Source organism: Lagopus muta, chromosome 16 (assembly GCF_023343835.1).
Source record: "Lagopus muta isolate bLagMut1 chromosome 16, bLagMut1 primary, whole genome shotgun sequence".
NCBI lineage: Eukaryota > Metazoa > Chordata > Aves > Galliformes > Phasianidae > Lagopus > Lagopus muta.
Window position 1 is genome coordinate 11,090,878 of NC_064448.1, and position 17,968 is coordinate 11,108,845.

General features: G+C 43.5%; 1 protein-coding gene across 11 annotated transcripts in view; it reads left to right on the forward strand.

Moving 5' to 3' along the window:
- PTPRT (protein tyrosine phosphatase receptor type T) overlaps positions 1–17,968 on the forward strand; it is a 425,958-nt gene that overhangs the window by 297,320 nt on the left and 110,670 nt on the right. For all 11 annotated transcript variants that reach the window (XM_048963311.1, XM_048963312.1, XM_048963316.1 and 8 more), the window contains exon 10: positions 15,248–15,449. In XM_048963311.1, coding sequence (XP_048819268.1) covers positions 15,248–15,449 — 202 coding nt within the window. The remainder of the gene's footprint in view (positions 1–15,247; positions 15,450–17,968) is intronic.

Here is a 17,968-nt window from a genome sequence, read left to right on the forward strand (position 1 = left end):
TAATTTTTAAAACCTGCTTAAAAACAGGATCATAACTAGATCAGCAGGAGGCAGTTTTTTTGAACTTATTGCACTGTGGAAGCTAATAGAAACTTGATGTAATAATCAAAGTAGCTGGGTGTGTTTTAAGCTGTGCTGGTTTTGTCCAGAAATGGCCCATTAAAATTATATTCTTTTTAGAGATTTAATTATCTGTGTGTGTAAGCTAAAATAGATTTGAGCTTTGGAGATGTTCGGAGGAGGGAAGAGACCATATAAATGTTCATTCTAATTCTTATTTACTTGAAGAGTAATTATTTCCTTTGATGCTAAATCACCTTTTCTTCTCACTTGATCCATGAATTTTCTATCTGCTAACAGAACCTTGGGATTGTACTCCCAACACTTCGCCTCTGTCGTTCTGCTTTATTAAACTGGCAATTTGTTTGAACACTTCAGTTATTCATTAAATTTTGCATTTTCTCTGGCTGTATTAATTACTGCTTTTTACGAACTGGGAATGTAGATGTTCCCTTTGCCATCTATGCAATGTGATAATTTCTCTTTGTAAGAGACTTCTCAGCATTTCATGCCATTTCCCCCATCACAAGGGCTTTCTCCTTGGCTGTAAGATTTACTTTGAATCCTGCTTCCTACTGTTGTTTGCCATGGAGCAGTTCCCCCAGAAGCCAGGTTTAGATAAAGCTGTCTGAATTCTCTTTGCATGCTTCTCTGCTGTTAAACCATGTGTATGCAAAAGGCAAAATGCAAACTTGGACTGCTCAGACCCCATTCTGCCTCTGTGGAGTGATTGCTTCTATCAAATCCTTAACTCCTGCAGCCTGTATGTGCAAATGGGAACTGGCTTATGTCCTGTGTGAGCATTTAGCCTAGTGAGATCAATACCTTGCATGCTTGCCCAGCGTGCTGCTCACATAGCCTGCTTGTGGAGACTACATCTCTGATGAACTCATTTGTGGTGTGATGGAGTAATGGCAGGATGTAACATCTGCTGAAGGCAAGTGTATGCAGTGCGCCTTTCTTCCAGTTTCTTACACACATTCATTGAAACAAAACTTTCTTGTGAACAGGAATGCTTTGCAGTAAGATGCTCCAGAAGAAGTAGGCTTGTTGTGTTGACATCTGGGGTGCGTGACTGCATCCCAGCTGGTGGCTGTGGGAGCACATAGGAAGCTGCTCCTTGCCACAGACTAGGAATGGAAATGCTGTTCTGGGCCATCAGTGCCATGCCCACTGGTCCTGCTGGCACTCAGCTGGATCTCAGTGTCTGCAGCCTGTGGCTGAGTTCCCATCCTGGTATCCTGGAATCCTGGTACTGAATGGAGGCAAAGCGTTTAGGTCAGGAAATACTGGCATGTTGTGATCTCTGAGGTTCTCTGAAACTGTTGCAATCTCTCCAACAAACTATGCCTCATCATTGCAGACACTGAAGGTTGGGACAGGGCTCTGAGCACCTGATGGAGCTGTGGGTGTCCCTGTTCATTGCAGAGGAGTTGGGCTAGATAGCTTTTAAGGGTCCCATCCCACTGGAATGATTCTATGATAAGATTCAAATCTGAAGTTTGAGAAACACCAAACCTGGAAGACATAAGCTTCCATATAGAGAGTGGATTCTCTTAGCGAGTGGCTTTGATTGGAAAGCATTGATCTTGCTGGGACTGAAGTATATGCCCAGATGGCCTTGCTGGGAACCTGAGCTCCCTGAGAAAGGTTCTCATTTACTCTCTTGTTTCCTGTGGCAAAGACCTCCTCAATGAATCAGAACATGCCTCAATGAAGGCTCCATGAGGACGAAGGCGGCTGAGGAAGGGTCCTGGTGCACTCCACAGCCGTAGTGCTGTTTCATTTCTTGGGAGAGACAGAGTGGGTAAGAAGGATCAGAGTGTTCCAAATTAAAAAAGAGGAGAGGTTGCTTTTGAGGTGCAAAAGGATTGAGTTATCTCAGTGCAAAGCCTTTTGACTGATTGGTTTTCTCTTGCTGATCATAAACCAAGGGAATCACTGCAGAGCGGTGTAGCTTGCTGATTCACTTAGCAGGATGAGTTGCACCAGTCTGTGTCAGTATGCATGAAATATATCAAGACATGCTTAGACTGCTGTGTCTTTAGGCAACATCTTTCATGCAAATCATGGCTTTTTCTCAATAAATTACCCTTAATTTGAATCAATATAAAAACTGCCTTTCCATTACTGTGTGATGACTCTCTCCAGTTCCCCAGTGAATTCATAAATCTGTTACTCTTTTAAACCTCCAAATTAGTTTATGCTGCATCTCCTTGTTTCTTAATAAAATAAGTTCAGCATGACTTTTCAGGCCCAGGTGTCTGCACTCCAGTTTGCCACATTTTGATGCTAACCTACTCGTGTCTTATGCTTAGGAGCCAAATCTGAGCCATAGTCAAGCTTGCATTCTCATTATTGCTATTCAGAGTCTGAATGCTTGTTGGTAAAGAGGCACAAATATTGCATGAAGTCCAGGAGCAGCTGCTAAATCCATTTGAGATTGCTGCAAAGCATAATTCAAGATGTCACTGTAGGAACATTTTGCTTCTATAGAACGATGTGCTGTTCTTTCAGGGTAAGTGTAGGTAGCACCCACCAGACATTCCCACTACCTGTTATGTATGGCTAAATGTGATGTTTCCATTTCTCTTTCCATGCCTGTTGCCATCTTTCTGCTGATGGAATAGATTGAAAGAGCACACAGCGGGTCTGTGAAATCCGGAAATCAAGCTAAAAAACTGTGGCACGAAATACTATACTGAGCTCAGGAAAAAGTGATCATTCTTCTGCTATTTGGGGTTGAACCTTACAAGCTTTGAGAGTGAAATCGTGTACCAGTTGAGACTGGAGGAATTTCTAGGCCTGCACTAACCGAGAGCTTTCTGCATGTTTGTATGGATGTTACTGCAGCTCAGGCTGGGAAATGTGTAGCTTTTTGTATTATTGTCATTTAGATTCTTGGATCCTGTTGTTGCTGTGGCAATGTGTATGTACTCTCCCTAGTTTTGATTTGTAGGAGCCCCTGGCCTAATCCCTTCCCTGGAATTTTGTTATGATGGAGTCTGAGACCTCATTACAGCAAATTAAACTGTCCTGACTGGTCTGATAGGGGGAGGTTGAGGGTGTATCAGGCACTAGTACCAAGCACCGTGGGTCAGTGCTCCTTCTGTGCATGCCTGTGGTGGCAGTGCTGCATGCAGTGCCTGGGTGGATTCTGCTTGCCTTGTGCTCCCACTGTACGAGGAATGGCTTGGAGTGATGAGTTTGAGAAATACAGGACAGTGTGGGAGAGAGAGAGAGTAGTAAAAGAGAGGCCTTCAAGAGGGAGGAAATATTTTCATCTTCAGCAGAGAATACATTCTTTTGTGTTCTCTGCTCCTCCAGTTTTGCTTTTTAATTGAAATCTAACGAGGTCCATTTTGAAAAATGCCAGCATCTTTCCAGTTTGTTTTTATTGTATGATTCCCGGTGTGCAGAGCTGAAGTCTACATCTGCAGCAGTTAACCTTGTTTACCTCCTCGCCATGACAAACTAAAAGCTGTTGGCTTCCTCCCTGCCACCTGCTCCAGCTCTGCGTCCAGACGTTGACACAGCAGTGATGTTGGCACTGTGGCTTCTCCCGGCCTTTTGTGACAATGTCACAGGGAAGCCAAGCTGTTTGCTTTCATTTCTGGCTGCTCCAAACGTTTTTGAGGGTGAAAAGGAGTAGGAGTGCAAGTTCCATCAGTGCCAGTGGAGCACTGGTGGAAGGGCTCTCAGCAGAGGACCAAGAATCAAAGCAGAGCTTGAAAGAGGTTTTGCTTCCTATTTGTAAAGCGGAGTTGGAGCTAGCCAAAGTCAGCCAGCTGCTTGCTGCTTGATTTTCCAGCTCATTAGTAAAAGGGAAAGAAGCAGAGCTAGATTATCCTAAAAGGGAAGCTGGAAGAGTAAATTAATCTATTTAAAAGTTGATCTTTTGAGACTCTTTTAATGGTGATGCCTTTTAATGCAGCCTAAAAGAATCCCGAGAATCTTTGGTCAGGAGGAATAGGTCATAAGAAAGAGGGGTGAAGACTGCTTGGACAGCTGCTACTGAACAAAGAAAAGAAGATGGAGCCAATGTTGTGTATTTTCAAATGAACACCATATGTCTGATGCTAAGGTGTGATGACAGCGTTCCTACAGGTGATGCAGAATGAGAATCCAGCAAATCATTGTGATAGGAAACAAACACGTTTACTTCTTTAACTCTTTTTGAACATGGGTGTTGGTAGGAGTAATGGAGTACAGCAAGTGTGTTCCACCAGGACTTTTGCAGAGCATGTTAAATAGTTTAGAAGTGCAGTAGAAGTGCTATGTGGATTGTAAGTTGACTACATGGCTGTAAGATCAGGATTGGAGCTGGGAGATATCTGGAGATCTTTCATTCCTCTTGCCTCCAGAATATGCATTTGGGAAACAACATAACGCTGCTACAACCAATGCTTTCCAGTGTAAAATGTACCATAATATCAGCAATCCAGTTATTTCTGGGCACAGGGGCCACGGTGCTTCACTCTGCTTCAGACCCTCAAGCATGTTCTCCATAGTGGGGCTGCCACGTGCCTTTCCTCTCTGCAAAGAGTATTTAGTGATTCAATGAGACATGTCTCATTTTCAGCTGATGGACAGCTCTGAGACGCCTCAGTGTGGAAAGTCACTTAAACATCAAAACATTCATTTTTTGGTAGGAGCTTTTAACTTGCTTTAAACACAATGTGTTTTATAGCCTGTGGCTTTTGTGAAAATGCAGTTCAGGTGAATGATCCAGAAAACTTACTGTAGCAAACCTAATTGGAGAAGACCTCTTCCGTGTCAGGAATTGGATTTTATTCATGTAGCACCTAATGCATCTGCAAAATACAACACATGTGTCTCCTCTCATGCTGTTATGTCTTGAAGAACAAGAGATGCTTCTCCAACGTGATGGAAGTCTTCCAGCTCTCTCCTGACTTTGGACTCCCCCCAGGACACCAGGAAATTAGGTCCAGGATTTATTCAAGAAGAAACGGGCATCAGTGACTTTGCTCAGTGAGAGCTGCAAACAGTCTGTGCACAAATGAAGGCCCTCGGGGTATGAATGCTATGAAGTCTCTCTAAAGGCCTCGATGTCTCAGGCATAGGGTTTGTTTTCTTTCTGATTAAAGATTTTGGTTAGTGTGGAAAGCAAAATCGTGGTGTAAAGCCTCATGGCCCTGAGTGAGGGCAGGAACTTTGCAGCCAGGGAGGATGTTGTGCGGGTGATTGGAATTTGTGTTTTTAGGGGAGCTGAATGGCTTTTTCAAATGAGAGCATAGGAGAAATTCTTTAGGGTTTAGATGATACAAAATTTTTGAGTGTATTTTGAAATGCAAAAGGATGTTAGTAAAGATTTTGGGCTGAGGAGCAGCAGGCTGTTTGTCCCTCAGATTCAGCTCCTGTACAGCTCTACAGTGGGGTTGGTGGCGGAAGAGTGGTACACGTCTGCTCCATGAGCTCCTCATATCCCTGTGCTGCCATGCACAGGAACACATTGCAGTCTGGCTCTCAGCTGTGATGCTGTTTCTTTTTGTTCATGCAGCTGCAGGGTTTCCTAAAGCTGTACCCCAGGGCTCTCCTGACGCAGCTGGCACAAGCTGTGTGGCTCACAGCTGGTCCCTGTTTTGGTTCCTTCCCCACTTTGGGGGGCTTGAGAAGGGTGGGCTGTGCTCCCAGCATAGCTCTGCATACCGGTACACCTGCATTCCTTCCTGTTTCCCAGCTCCATCCCCAAGCTGAGTCCTTACCTTTAGTGGCACTGTTGTAGCAGGATGGGACCATCAGGTGCAGCCTTGTGCCAACAGCCACGTGGATTGCTGGGCAGTGTTCCTGAGAACTTCACCTTGTCTACCTTGGCCAACCTACTCAGGAAAATATGTTTGGTCTTGCTAAAAATACTGTTATGCAAGACAGCATCTTAACCACTAAATTGCAAGCAAATATTTTACATAGAAAAATTTATGTTCTTTACTCTGTGTTATCTGGCTGGAAAAGCTGACCATTTTTCTGCAAAAACCAACTTGGCTTTTTTTGCTGTCCGAAGCAGTTCAGAGTATTTATTTACTTTAACTCAGAACATTTAAACAAGGATTCTTATGTTGGCTTCAAGAGGAAGTTCTGGCCCTGTTATTTATGGCAGGTGTGCATCTGTGGGGGAACTGGGCTGTGCTCCCTTCTGCTTTGTGAGGCTGAATTATAACAGATTGACCTGGAGCAGTTTCTAAAATCTTTGTGACCAGCCACTGTATATCTCGGGGAATGATGCTGGATGGGAAGTGGGGAGGTATTAACTTAAAAAATAGGAAAATGGGTATGGAAATTGCACAGCCTATTTCTAGCCTTCACTTACTGTGCATGGCTTTCTTATCTCCCTGGTGAGGAAAATCCAAAGGTGGGACAGCTGGATGGCATAAATGGAGAGAGATGTATAAACTGCAATCACTGCCTTTGTTATTAACAGACTATGCCAGGGAAAAAAAAAAGCATACTTCCATCTAAATGCGTTCTGCCATTCTGGCAGGCTATGGAATGCTCGTCTTGGGAAGTCAGTAGTGTCTGGAGAACTTGGCTAGGTACAGGTAAGCAGGTTATTGGTTGAGCAGCAGAGCACAGCAAGCCTCACTTCTTTCATTCATGTGTCATTAGTGCTTGAAATGCTGGTGTTTCAGTTCTGTGCTAAGTCAGCAAACAAAAGTACAAGCTGTAAGAAGAACACCAGACAGCCAGCATGGAAAAATGGACTTTGATTTATGGTGCTGGTGTGAGAGAAACTGCAAGGGTCCTGGGCAGTGCTGGTTTACAAGTGAGTTCTGATCATTAGTGTCGATTCCTTCTTTTAAGGTCATTTTTTACTTTTTGTGTGTGACCTTTTCATAGGTTGGTACATCTTATCCTAACAGAGCAGCTCTGGGCTTGATTCACTTATCCATCGCCTTTTGAGATGCGCACGTGGTCATGTGCTTTATGTTTCCTTGGCAGTAAAGGAAGATAAATACGTGTTTGAGTAGGTTGCTGGGCTCAAAGCATTTGCTCCAGTTTGTATTTTGTACCAAACATCCTTGTTGTCAGCAGGTGAGATGCTGCTGGTAGGTATTCAGCGGTGCAGTTGTTCTTCTTGCTGTTTTTGTTCAGTGTGAATGTCACCAAGGGCTTAGCAGAGCTTCCCATGGCCTGGTAGGGGGTTTAAGCTGTGATCTGACCAATATGTGCAGCTTTGGCTTGTGTTAGTCATGTTACCCACTGCAGGGCTCATCTTTTTGGAAGAGCTGTGGACTCAATTTGAATAAGCTGGTCTGACGCTTCTCTTCCTCTGCTTCCTAAGAGATGTCCTGTTTCAGTGAGCTGTGGTGTTTTGTGAGATAAATTGAGGGTTTACCATTAGTTGCTGTTCCTTGCCTGTGGTGCAGGCATGCTCTGCAGCATCTCAGGATGGCACACCTGGTTGGGGATTGGTCTCCTGCTTCCATCAGGAAAGCAAACACATCTGCTAACACACGTGGCAATGGAAATTTGGGTTCTCTCATGGACTGCTCTTTGCTGTTGGGTCACAGCTACTGGTGACACTACTCTGTAACTTGCTCCCTGTATTGCAGGGTTCTCTTAAAATGCTTGAGAGCTGTCTGTGCTATGCTGCTGAGGATGATCCTGAGCAAGAGGCTGCAAGAAGAAAGGAGCTGATTTTCATTCCTAACTAAATTCCAGGCTGTGTGAAGGTATTGGGCTGTCAGGTTTGAATTCAGCAGTGCTAATTGTTTATATTCAGCTTAAGCCCTGATTCTAGAAGATGTCACTGAAGAAGACAGGGCAATTAATTCATCACAGCTTAGCCCTGGCATGCAGTGACTGGGGACAAGCCAGCTCCAGCTCACTGGACTGAACTACATAAGGGATGCATGTCATTTTAGGAACATTTTACTAATCCTTTTGTAGTCAGGTCCAGCTAAAAGGTAGGAGGGGAAGCTGTGGTTGGGACTGGTTATTTCTTGTTCTTGTTTTGGATTTTAATGCAAGCTGCTTTTGATGTTAGATATTTTAGAATGTTACGCATTCAGATTCAAAATGACATGTTTCAGGAACTCAGGTTAACACAGCAGAGCAATCCAGTTAAGGTATGAGCTGGTATTTGAGAGGTTAGTGATTCCTGAAGTGGTACCACACAAGATGTTCAGGAAGCAGCTTCATCTGTATCCTGCTGGCCCCAACTGAACTGAAAGAAATGCCATCCAGGAGGCACTGCCGACTAGAGCTGGTTTCCTTCTACAATAAATAAATTGCACAGTTAACTTGTAAAGCACATGGCTTCTTAACACCTGGCTTGGGGAGCACTGCTTCCCTCAGGCAGCGACTCAGGAAATGAAGGAAATGTTCTAATAACTTTGAGTTCAAGGATATTTGTCAGACTTTAGTGCATCGGTTTATTTGTGTTTATTTTTGGGAAACAGGGGAATAATGAAATTTGCTTGTAGGCTTTATTAGAGCATAGAGTGGAATATGTAAAGCAAGATTAAAAATGAAATAGCCTATTGTTTCCCAAGGTACTTTCAATCATGAAACTTCTCGGCTGCTTCCCCTCCCATCCATCTGCAGGCACAGCACTGATATCCCACCCCTTCTCTCTGTGCACTCCTGACTCGTGTAAGGAATTCTAGTCCTGGAAAATGACACTTTGCCTGCCACAAACTTTTCTCATCTGTCTGAGGAATGCTGTGCCAGCCCTGTTGTGGAGTGGAAGCCAGAGTATGAAGGATGCAGGGAGGTGGCTGTCTGCGGGTGGGGGGAGCTGCTGTGCTGGGGTAGGGATGGGGCTCATGGACAATTAAAGGATATGTGGATTAAAAAAATCCTATTCCAGCTCGTCTCTCAAGCCAAGGATTGAAAAAGCATTAATAATCCAGGGAAAGCTTCCTTTTCTTCTGGCTCAGAAAGATGTAAGGCACAGTTTGGGATATCCCTGCTGATGCTGGTACCTGTGCATGTGGTGGGTTTGTCATGCCTCCAGTTCTCTCCATAGCAAGGAGCAGGCTCTGTCCTGAAACGCTGCTAACTGAAAAAGTGGACGTGGTGCCAACTGTCAGCTCCAAGTATCCCTGGTGGTAGGGGTTGTGAGAACAAGGAGGCAGGACGGACTGCTTTATAGAGACAGGGATATAAAACATCAATGGGGATGCAGGGAATAATGTAATGGATTTATAGGTTTCAGATGCCTTCACTGAACTGCTGGGCAGGCTGTCACAAGAATGGAAAATAGATACACAGTTGTATAATGTGTGTCTACAAAGTAGTGTTTGATTTAACAGCTGTGCTTAGTGTTTGCATTCCAACAGGCTGCAATCCTTGAAGTCGGAGGGGAAGCTTGTGGTCCAATGCTTGGCAATGAATGGGGCTGTAGAGACCAAGTTTGCTCACCAATGTTGATTAATTCTATGTGATAGAAGGTTTAACAAAGTGATGTTATTGGTTTCAGTGAGGAGGACCATACAAGCTTGTTTTTGCCTTGACTGGCAGGCTCTCAGTCCTGAGACTTTGCTGCCCTCACTTCTAAGGTTATTGCACATGAAATCCTAATAACTTCATTATTCATCAATATGAGAGCTTATCTGAATGTGCTGATGTACAGGAAGATCAAATGGCTACAACAGCATGGCTGGAGCAGAATATCTCCCTGTTTGTTTGTTTAAGAGGATTAAAGAGAATCTGAACAGCCATTCAGGGCTCCCAGGGGGTTTCGTGCACGGTACTGGAGGGTGAGAAGGGCCATTACAACAGAGAGAGGACATCTTTATGGTGATTAATTGTAATATTGAGCTGAGGTCCTCACGATTGTGCCATGATACATCCTTCTGAAAAAATGTCTAAACCTGAAGAATAATCGATCATGTCCCTTGATGGTCTGTTTTGCTGTTTAATTACCACCTTCTTAATACAAAACCTACAGGGTAATTTTTTTTGACCTTCGGTTTTCAGCTGTTCTTTCCATTACTGGTGTTACATATGGTAATGCTGATGAACCCCTATGGTAATACATTCCAATGTTCCAATGCCCTTTTGCTTTGCGTGGACACACAGTTGCCTGTACGTCTGAGAGGTAGAGAAAAATCACACAAGTTAAGAAGGACTTGGTTACACTTTTATTATGTGTTTCCTTCTGAATTAAAATTTGCAGGGCAGAACAACCCTGTGCTTCCTAGTTTAGTTACTATTTCTGCTATGGTCTTTCCTTTGACGATGGAAGTCTTACATCGTAATAGAAAGTTTTACAGTCAGAGATGATGACAGCTGGTAAAGCATTCACTTCCCCCCATCAAATTGTGTTAAATTAGGTGCTGTGAAGGAGAGCGGAGCTGTGCTCCTGCTCTCAGTGTTATGTCTTCATTTTGTGGCTGTTAACATGGTGTTTGGTCAGTGATTTCAAGGGGTTGCTGTTCTGAACTTTAAATTGTATAAAACTCAGAGTGGGATGGAGTAAACAGGAGAGCTGCTGTTTGGTGGGACTGGTTGCACTGGCGTGGGTTGGATGTCTGCTTAAACAACAAGGAGTGAACTCAATAACCCTCCTATTTCTGACACTGACCTGTTGTGGTTTATTCTCCATAGTCTAACACAGCAGATATGTCAGTAAACACTTGGAAATCAACTACAGGGGGTTCCCTGTAGGGGTTAGTAGCTTACTAGAAAGTATCAGAAAGAATTTGTTCTCTTGACCTGTTCTACATTTTATCCATGAAGAATTTGGACTTGCCTGGCTGGATTTGGCAGTTCAGATGGACACTGAACTGAGCAAAGTCTGGAGTGCATTCTCTGCACCCCGGGGATGTCACTCATCCTCCTCCTGTGCTGGGGACATGGCTGTTGCTTACCTCCCTGAGTCCCTCTGCTTCCTGATCTTTTTGATTACTTTCAATTTACTGCTCCTGGTGCTTTAATTTAAGAAACATTTCTTAATGAAGAAAATGGAAGGAAGATTTGGATCTCTTTGTTTCTCGGTCTCGCTGTGCAGTAGCCTGGACTGGCACTTGCTGTGATCAGAACAGCAGCTTTGTTGGCCACTAAAACTTTTCCTTGAGACCGCTGAGTCACCTTGGAGCCGAAATGTAAATTCCAAATAACGTCTGCAAATGCAGGACAGCCACTGCAGTGTGCAGGGAGGGGCAGCTTTCAGAGGACAGCAGCTGTCTGCCGTGCGGGAGATAACCAGGGAGCTGGTTAAAAAACATAGAGCTTCAGTCTTGTGAGACGTTTCCTCCTCTTTGTGTCTGCATTTATTCTGCATCAGAGTCAAAACAAATATTTTCAATATTTTCAATCAAAGTGAAATTCTTCTTTTTGAGCCTCTTGTTGTTTGTTTTCTGTCTAGGTTTTTAAATGTTTAATTTTATTGTCTCTCTCTTTTTTTTTTTTTTTCCAGAATATACAAGTGTTATATGACACGACTTGTCTTTAAAATAGATTATTTTAAAATAATTTGGAGCAGCTGTTGTCTGGTGATTGAGTCATATCATTTTCTTAGATTAGAATCTCTTGTTTATTTTGTAATGAAATGGTTTGACACTTGGAACAAGAAATGAAGATAAATAGTTAGCATACCAGCAAGGAAAGCAGGTGCTTATTTCAGCAGCCTTCTTATTCTAGAAAATGCCATATTTCTTCTCCACACATGTTTCAATGCGTTTTTAGATGACTCTGTAGAGTCAGAAATTTCCTTATTGAAAAATGTTCTGCATTTGATTCCCTGAAACTTCTCCTCCTTCAAAACTTTGTATCGGCTCAGAGGAAGAGCGGCATCTTCTCACTTTGCCATCAGCTGATGATCCTCAGCTGTGCCCTGTCAGCCTCTGACACATCGTGGCGCACAACCTGAGCCAGTACTGAGCTGACAAACTCTCTGGATTTGGGATGGGAATGCAGTGTGTTGTCGCGTTGTTTTCTTCCATCCACAGGGAAGACTCCTTAGAGAAACGTGGGGATGAAAACGCAGTCAGTGCCTGTAGAAGCTTTTCGCATCAGGATGCTTTGCTGATGGATTTATTCATGGGCAGATCTACAGTGATGCCTTCAGGAAAGTAGTGGTGATGCACATACAGTTTACAAAAACAAACAGACCAACTCCATCCACTTACTTATACATGAGGCCCAATTTGTCACTGATTTGTTACAGCATCTTTTTGTTCTGTAAGGAAACACAGATACATGCTGTAGCACGTTGCAGATGCTTTTGGTGAAGAAATACCAAAGATTCCACAGTTACAGATTGTTCTGGCCATGAGAAAGGCACGATGAGCCTGGGGGCTGAGCAGTGGGGCTGGCCAGCAGCAAGCAGCCTGGCTGGCTGCTGTAGAAGGGAAAATGATTCTGTTTTATTCTGAGCTGGAAGAGAATTCACCTCCTTTTCCAAATAGTGCTCTGTTTTTGGGACCACTTCACATTTCACCTGAGATTTTGCTGCTTAACCATCAGCACTCAGCTGATGGAAATGCATAGAAGCCCTCAACCTCAGCAATGTTCATGCAGAGGAGTGTAATAGCCCTCATTTCATAAATGGCAGAACAGAGGCTCAGAGAACATGGTTTTGAAGGAGGCCATCAGCAGAGCTGGGAGTTCAGCTGCATTCTGGCCCTCAGTACCTCCCTCACCGCATCATTCTTACTGTGGGCAGCAGAGAAGAGCTTGAGAGTTACTCTTGTATGAGCAATAAAATCATATAATCATGTACTTAGTGATGTTGGAAAAGGCCACTAAGATTGCCGAGTCCAGCCCCAACCCATCCCACCATGCCCACTGTCCCTCAGTCCACATCCCCACAGATCTGGAGCACCTCCTGGGATGGTGACCCCACCACCTCCATGGGCAGCTGTGCCACTGCATCACCACTGTTTTGGATAAGTTTTCCGCTACTGCTTTTTGTTTCCCTTCTCCCTGTTTCCACATTAAAATTAAGTGTCACGTTTTGGGGACAGGGATTGTTCTTTCTCACCTGGGTTAGTAAGATCCACAGTAATGTGAATTGTGTCTGCTGCAGTAACCGTCTTGCACTTTGGTTATGTCAGGTGTGTGTCTTTACCACAGTTTACATATCCTTAAAAAAACTCATTTGGGGAAATGACTGATGTAAGTGAACAGTCTTTCTGAAAATTGGCCCAGGCTGTAACCTCAAATAATCTTGGATGTGTTCTCTGAAGTGCTGCTTTCTCCTTCCCACTTTTTATGAGTTGAACCCATGCTGGTTTAAGATTCCTTGTGCTCATTTAGTGAGCAGCAAGCCTCCCCCTCTTTTTTTTTTTTTTTTAATAGCAATGATTTTCCTTATTATTGTTCTTCTTTTTCTCTCTCAAAAACATTTTTACCCATTTGCCTTTAGGGGATATGCATGTATATTGATGAAGGAAAAATATCTCATTTTGTAGTAACTTTAGAGCTAGTAAAGGTAAGCGAATGCATTTATTTAAATGCAGATCAAGGATAGTTTTATCTTCCACTTTCATTTACGGCCTTCTGTGCAGTGTGTTGGAAACAAACAGCTGTGGTTTTGCACAGAATGTCCTGTGAGCGTGGTGCCTGGTGCCCTTATGATGTTCCTCACCGTTTCCCAAATTCCTCATTATTTCCTTCTCCTGCAGAAGCATACACAATTGTCACTTCTCTAACACACTGTTTACAAATAGAGCATATGGACTGCATCAGTTCATTCCTAACAAACACAGTGCATGCATTTTTCATACTGGAGTTTGCTGGGGTCTTGGCTGGGTCGCATCTCTGTGTTTAAGGTCTTTGACCCCATTCGGGTTCTGCTGGTGGAGGTGCACAGGTGCTGTTCCCTCCAAGTGCCACAGCAGTGCCTTGTGTGCACCTCACCATGCCTGAGGACAAGGAGCAGGACTAAACATTTCTCCTCCAGCATTTAATTGCCTTGTTTTAATGATCACTGCACCAAGTGCTGTCTCTTCCTCAGGTTTCTAGCAAGTAATAAAAATTCAAAAGCTGGTTGTAATTCCTGGAAAAGTTAGCAGGTTTGCCATGGGACCACCTACAAGCTGCTTATTTATAATTCCTTTTTATTCTGTTACTATTAGAGCCCCATCTTTTAAATATTGTTTATTTATTTTTCCTTTAAACAGAACATTTTCCTCCTGTCACAATACAAGCAACTTAAAAATTTTCAAAGGCTCTTTCAGCAAACCTGGGAATTAGATTTTCATGGAGTCCTTCATAAAATATTGAAGACTTCATATATTAACATACATTGATTTATTCATAGTGTTTCATTACAAATAAGCGAGGATCCCATAATATAAGGAAAGGTTAGGAGAGCAGCGGAGCGCGTTATATTATATTGACAGCTCAGTTGAAATTGAGCTGCCTCTGGATTGAATTTGGAAGGTGAGGAAGGAATTGGCTGGTAAATAAGTCATGAGCTCTCCTCGAAAGTGTCTGCATATCAGAGGGGCTGTCGTGGGTAAACAGAATGGAGCTCGAGCAGAATTTCTAAGGATGTTCAGCCTGGGTTCCCCTGAAGGCGTGTTAGCAGTGCAGAGCACACAGGGCTGTGGCCTGGCTGGGTTGCTCTCAGGCGTGGTGCCATGTGTAAGCCTGCAGCTCGGGGCTAAAACTGGGAAATTCTATCTGCAACTGTCTCGTGAGCTCAAGGAAAATGAGTGGGACTGTTGTCTAAAGGCTTGGTGATATTTATTTCTCGTGAACCTGTCATTTAATTTCAGTCTTTCATTTTGGCGCGATGTCTTCAGCATAGGAGGAGAATTCAGACAATTTTGTTGTCAGTAAAAGGTTCCTGTTTCTTCTTAAAAGCCTCCTGAAAACAACAACTGCTTGATGGAAAATGTATCCCTGTGTGCACCAAAATTCTGTGCTGTGGGAAATTCTCACAAAAATTCTGCAAGTTGTGCTGTGCTCAGCTTCGGCTGCAGAAGTTTGGGGTGGGGAACGAAAAGCAATTCTTGGTGGCTTTTGTACATCAGCACACGCTGAGATTTTAGTGGAGAGAAGAAATTAGCTTCTTCCAAAGTAATGCCTGGAAAAATGGTGATGTTCACTTGCCAGCATCCAAACACAGGGCACTTCACTAGGAGATGCTACCCTTATATCTGCCCTTTTATTTTGGATCTTGAGTTCCAAGAGGGGAGTGAAATAGGGGCGCAGACAGAGGCCGGGTGCAGAAGACTCCTATCACCTTACTGTCCTTGTTCTTCATTTGCAGATTACTTACAAGGCCGTTGGGTCTCTGGATCCCAGTGCTGACCTGTCCAGCCAAAGAGGGAAGGTCTTCAAACTAAGGAATGAAACACATCACCTCTTTGTAGGATTATACCCAGGGACAACGTATTCATTCACCATCAAAGCCAGCACAGTGAAGGGCTTTGGGCCACCCATCACAACACGGATTGCAACTAAGATTTCAGGTATTGCTTTGGGAAGACAAAAAAGGAACTTTACAGGGCTTTGTTCTTTAGATCTACAGCTGATGTGTGAAACAATAAAAAGCTATTCAGCTTGGTGTCTCCTCCACGAGTTTCATAGGGACCACAGTCTATTATCTACGTTCGTTCAGATTACAAATGCAGGGGTTAATTTGTGGATGCCTTAGGAGGATTTCAGATGGGAACCTTTGTTAGTTCAATAGATGAACTCTTACTACAGCAGATTATTCAAATTATATGCTTGGTCACAGAAGCTCCTTCAAAAATGCGGCTTTATCTCAAGAACGCACCAAAAACGGATGCAGTGAAGTAATTGAATTAATAGCTGAAAGAGAGGAAAATGAGGAAGAGAAACTGCATTTATGGCTTCTTTCCTGAGTAAGGCCACAAAGAGGGCTTCAGCTAGGCAGAGAAGGATGTCAAAGGCACTGAAATCAGGAGGCACTGCAGAGAAAGCTCCTGGGTACAGTAGAAGCAAGGAAACTTGGTCTGGCTACCAACAGCTCAAATGGGTAAGGTGGTGGTTGAGATGACATTGAACAAACATATGCAGAATTAGATATTAGAATTTCACTAAGCCAGGTTCTCTAAGGGACATTTTTCTGGAGTATCTATCACAGTGACATCAAATCAAATATTTGGGACACTTGTAATGATGAAATATGCAGCTTTGCATATTTTCCCTTATCTTTCAGGACTGGTTAGTAAGTTGTTAGCAGTAAATGACAGTTTAACATTTTAAAGAAATAAAATATCCCCATTCTCTGCACTGACCGTCAGCAAAGCTAGAGCCTTTTAGATGTAGTGCAAAAGCTCATGTCACATCCACCTGGAGTACAGCCACAGGCTGTAAGGCTGCCTGCAGAGGGAAGGCATGGTGTGTGCTCTGCCCACCTCCGGCCAGAGGAACAAAACAGCACAGGAATGGGGGTGCTTTTCTCTTCTTATTCAGTTTCTTTTCATTTTATTTTTAAGGGAGTGCTCAAATCTTGTTAGAAGCCTGCGTGGTTATTAAATGTATGGGCACTGAGCTCAGTTTATCATCTCTGTTTTTCTGTCCTCTAAACTTCTTGTTTGTAGTAGACAGACACAGGCCCCACGCAGGCATCTCTGGCGTTCGATTGTACTGTTGTATGGTCAGTCCTCTGCACGGGATTTTGAAGTTACTGTTATATTTACTTTAAGATGCAGTCCTAAAGGAAGCAGAGAGAAAAATGAGATTTGCATTGACTTATTTTCACTTATAAAAATGTCTTTGTAAGGCTGTCTGGAAACTGCTGGCTTTAAAATGAAAAGCCATCCTATGCAGTAGGAAAGTGTGAATGTGTATGTTTATCTGGGTGGATGTTTGTTAATTTATTTATCACGCTCATATACTATTTATCACGGACTTTATAATACTAGTTGCCTGAATTCCTAAGGACTTCTCTTTGGCCAGGACTCAGCAAAATAGGCACCACATCAGTGAGCAGCGCTTGCTGCTTTACAGAGGTCACTGCCAAGAGTCATTTTAATGAGGCACTGTCCAACTCTTCCATGTTGAGGACACAAAAATGCCATATCCTGTTACAGCATCTTGTGACAAATACAGTGCAGTTGCTGAATTGTACTCGATACTATTAGCTACTCCTGCCAAAAACGATGTTGCTTCCATTTGTTTCTCAACTAAATGGCATCTGAAAGTCAAATGGTGCATTCTGTGAAGGAACCAGCCCAGCTGGCTGATACAGTAGAGGCCATTCAGTCGCACCAGTGCAGCATTTCAACTAGGCCAATGGAAGCTGCAGCAAAACAGGGCCTGCAGAGGTATGGCCCAACCTGCTCATGGTGCCCAGGGAGCCCTGCAACACTGCAGTGTCCCCTCTGCCAAGTACAGGAGCAGCACAGTTCTGACTGTGGCATTTCCAGTGAGTACAGTGCTGTCAGGTACTGGGTACTGCTGGTGCCCTGCATCTTTAAGTGACTCATACTGCTTTCCTCAGTGCACAGCACCTTCTGCAGAGGAATCCCTGCTAAGGAACTGCCATTCGTTCTGAACTCGCTGCCAGCTTATGGATAGGGAAGTCAGTTGCTGAGCTGATAATAGGAAACACCATGCTTAACAGTTTTCAGGCATTTAGATAAAAATCCTGATTGTAAACAGGATTACTGTGGAAATCGCTGTGAGAGGATTAAATGTGGGACCCCCACAATGCAGCTTGCCCTTGAGAGTTGTAGATGAACTGAGTGGGACTATGTTCTTCATGTAAATTCTTCTATTTGCTTTATAGTTAGGGAAATTTCAACAAAGCTTACCTCTTTGGAAGAAATACAGTGCTGCTCAGATTCTTCTGGGGTTTTTTTTGTCCCTAAGGGATGTCTGCTACAGGGGGAGGAAGACTTAACATAATGAGTAGGCTGTTTCCTAGGGAAACCTGTCCCTCCTTGATGAAATGACCCTAGCAGAAGGAAATAAGGCAGAAGTAGGAAGAGGACTGTGGTTACGTGTGAGTGGTCAGTGG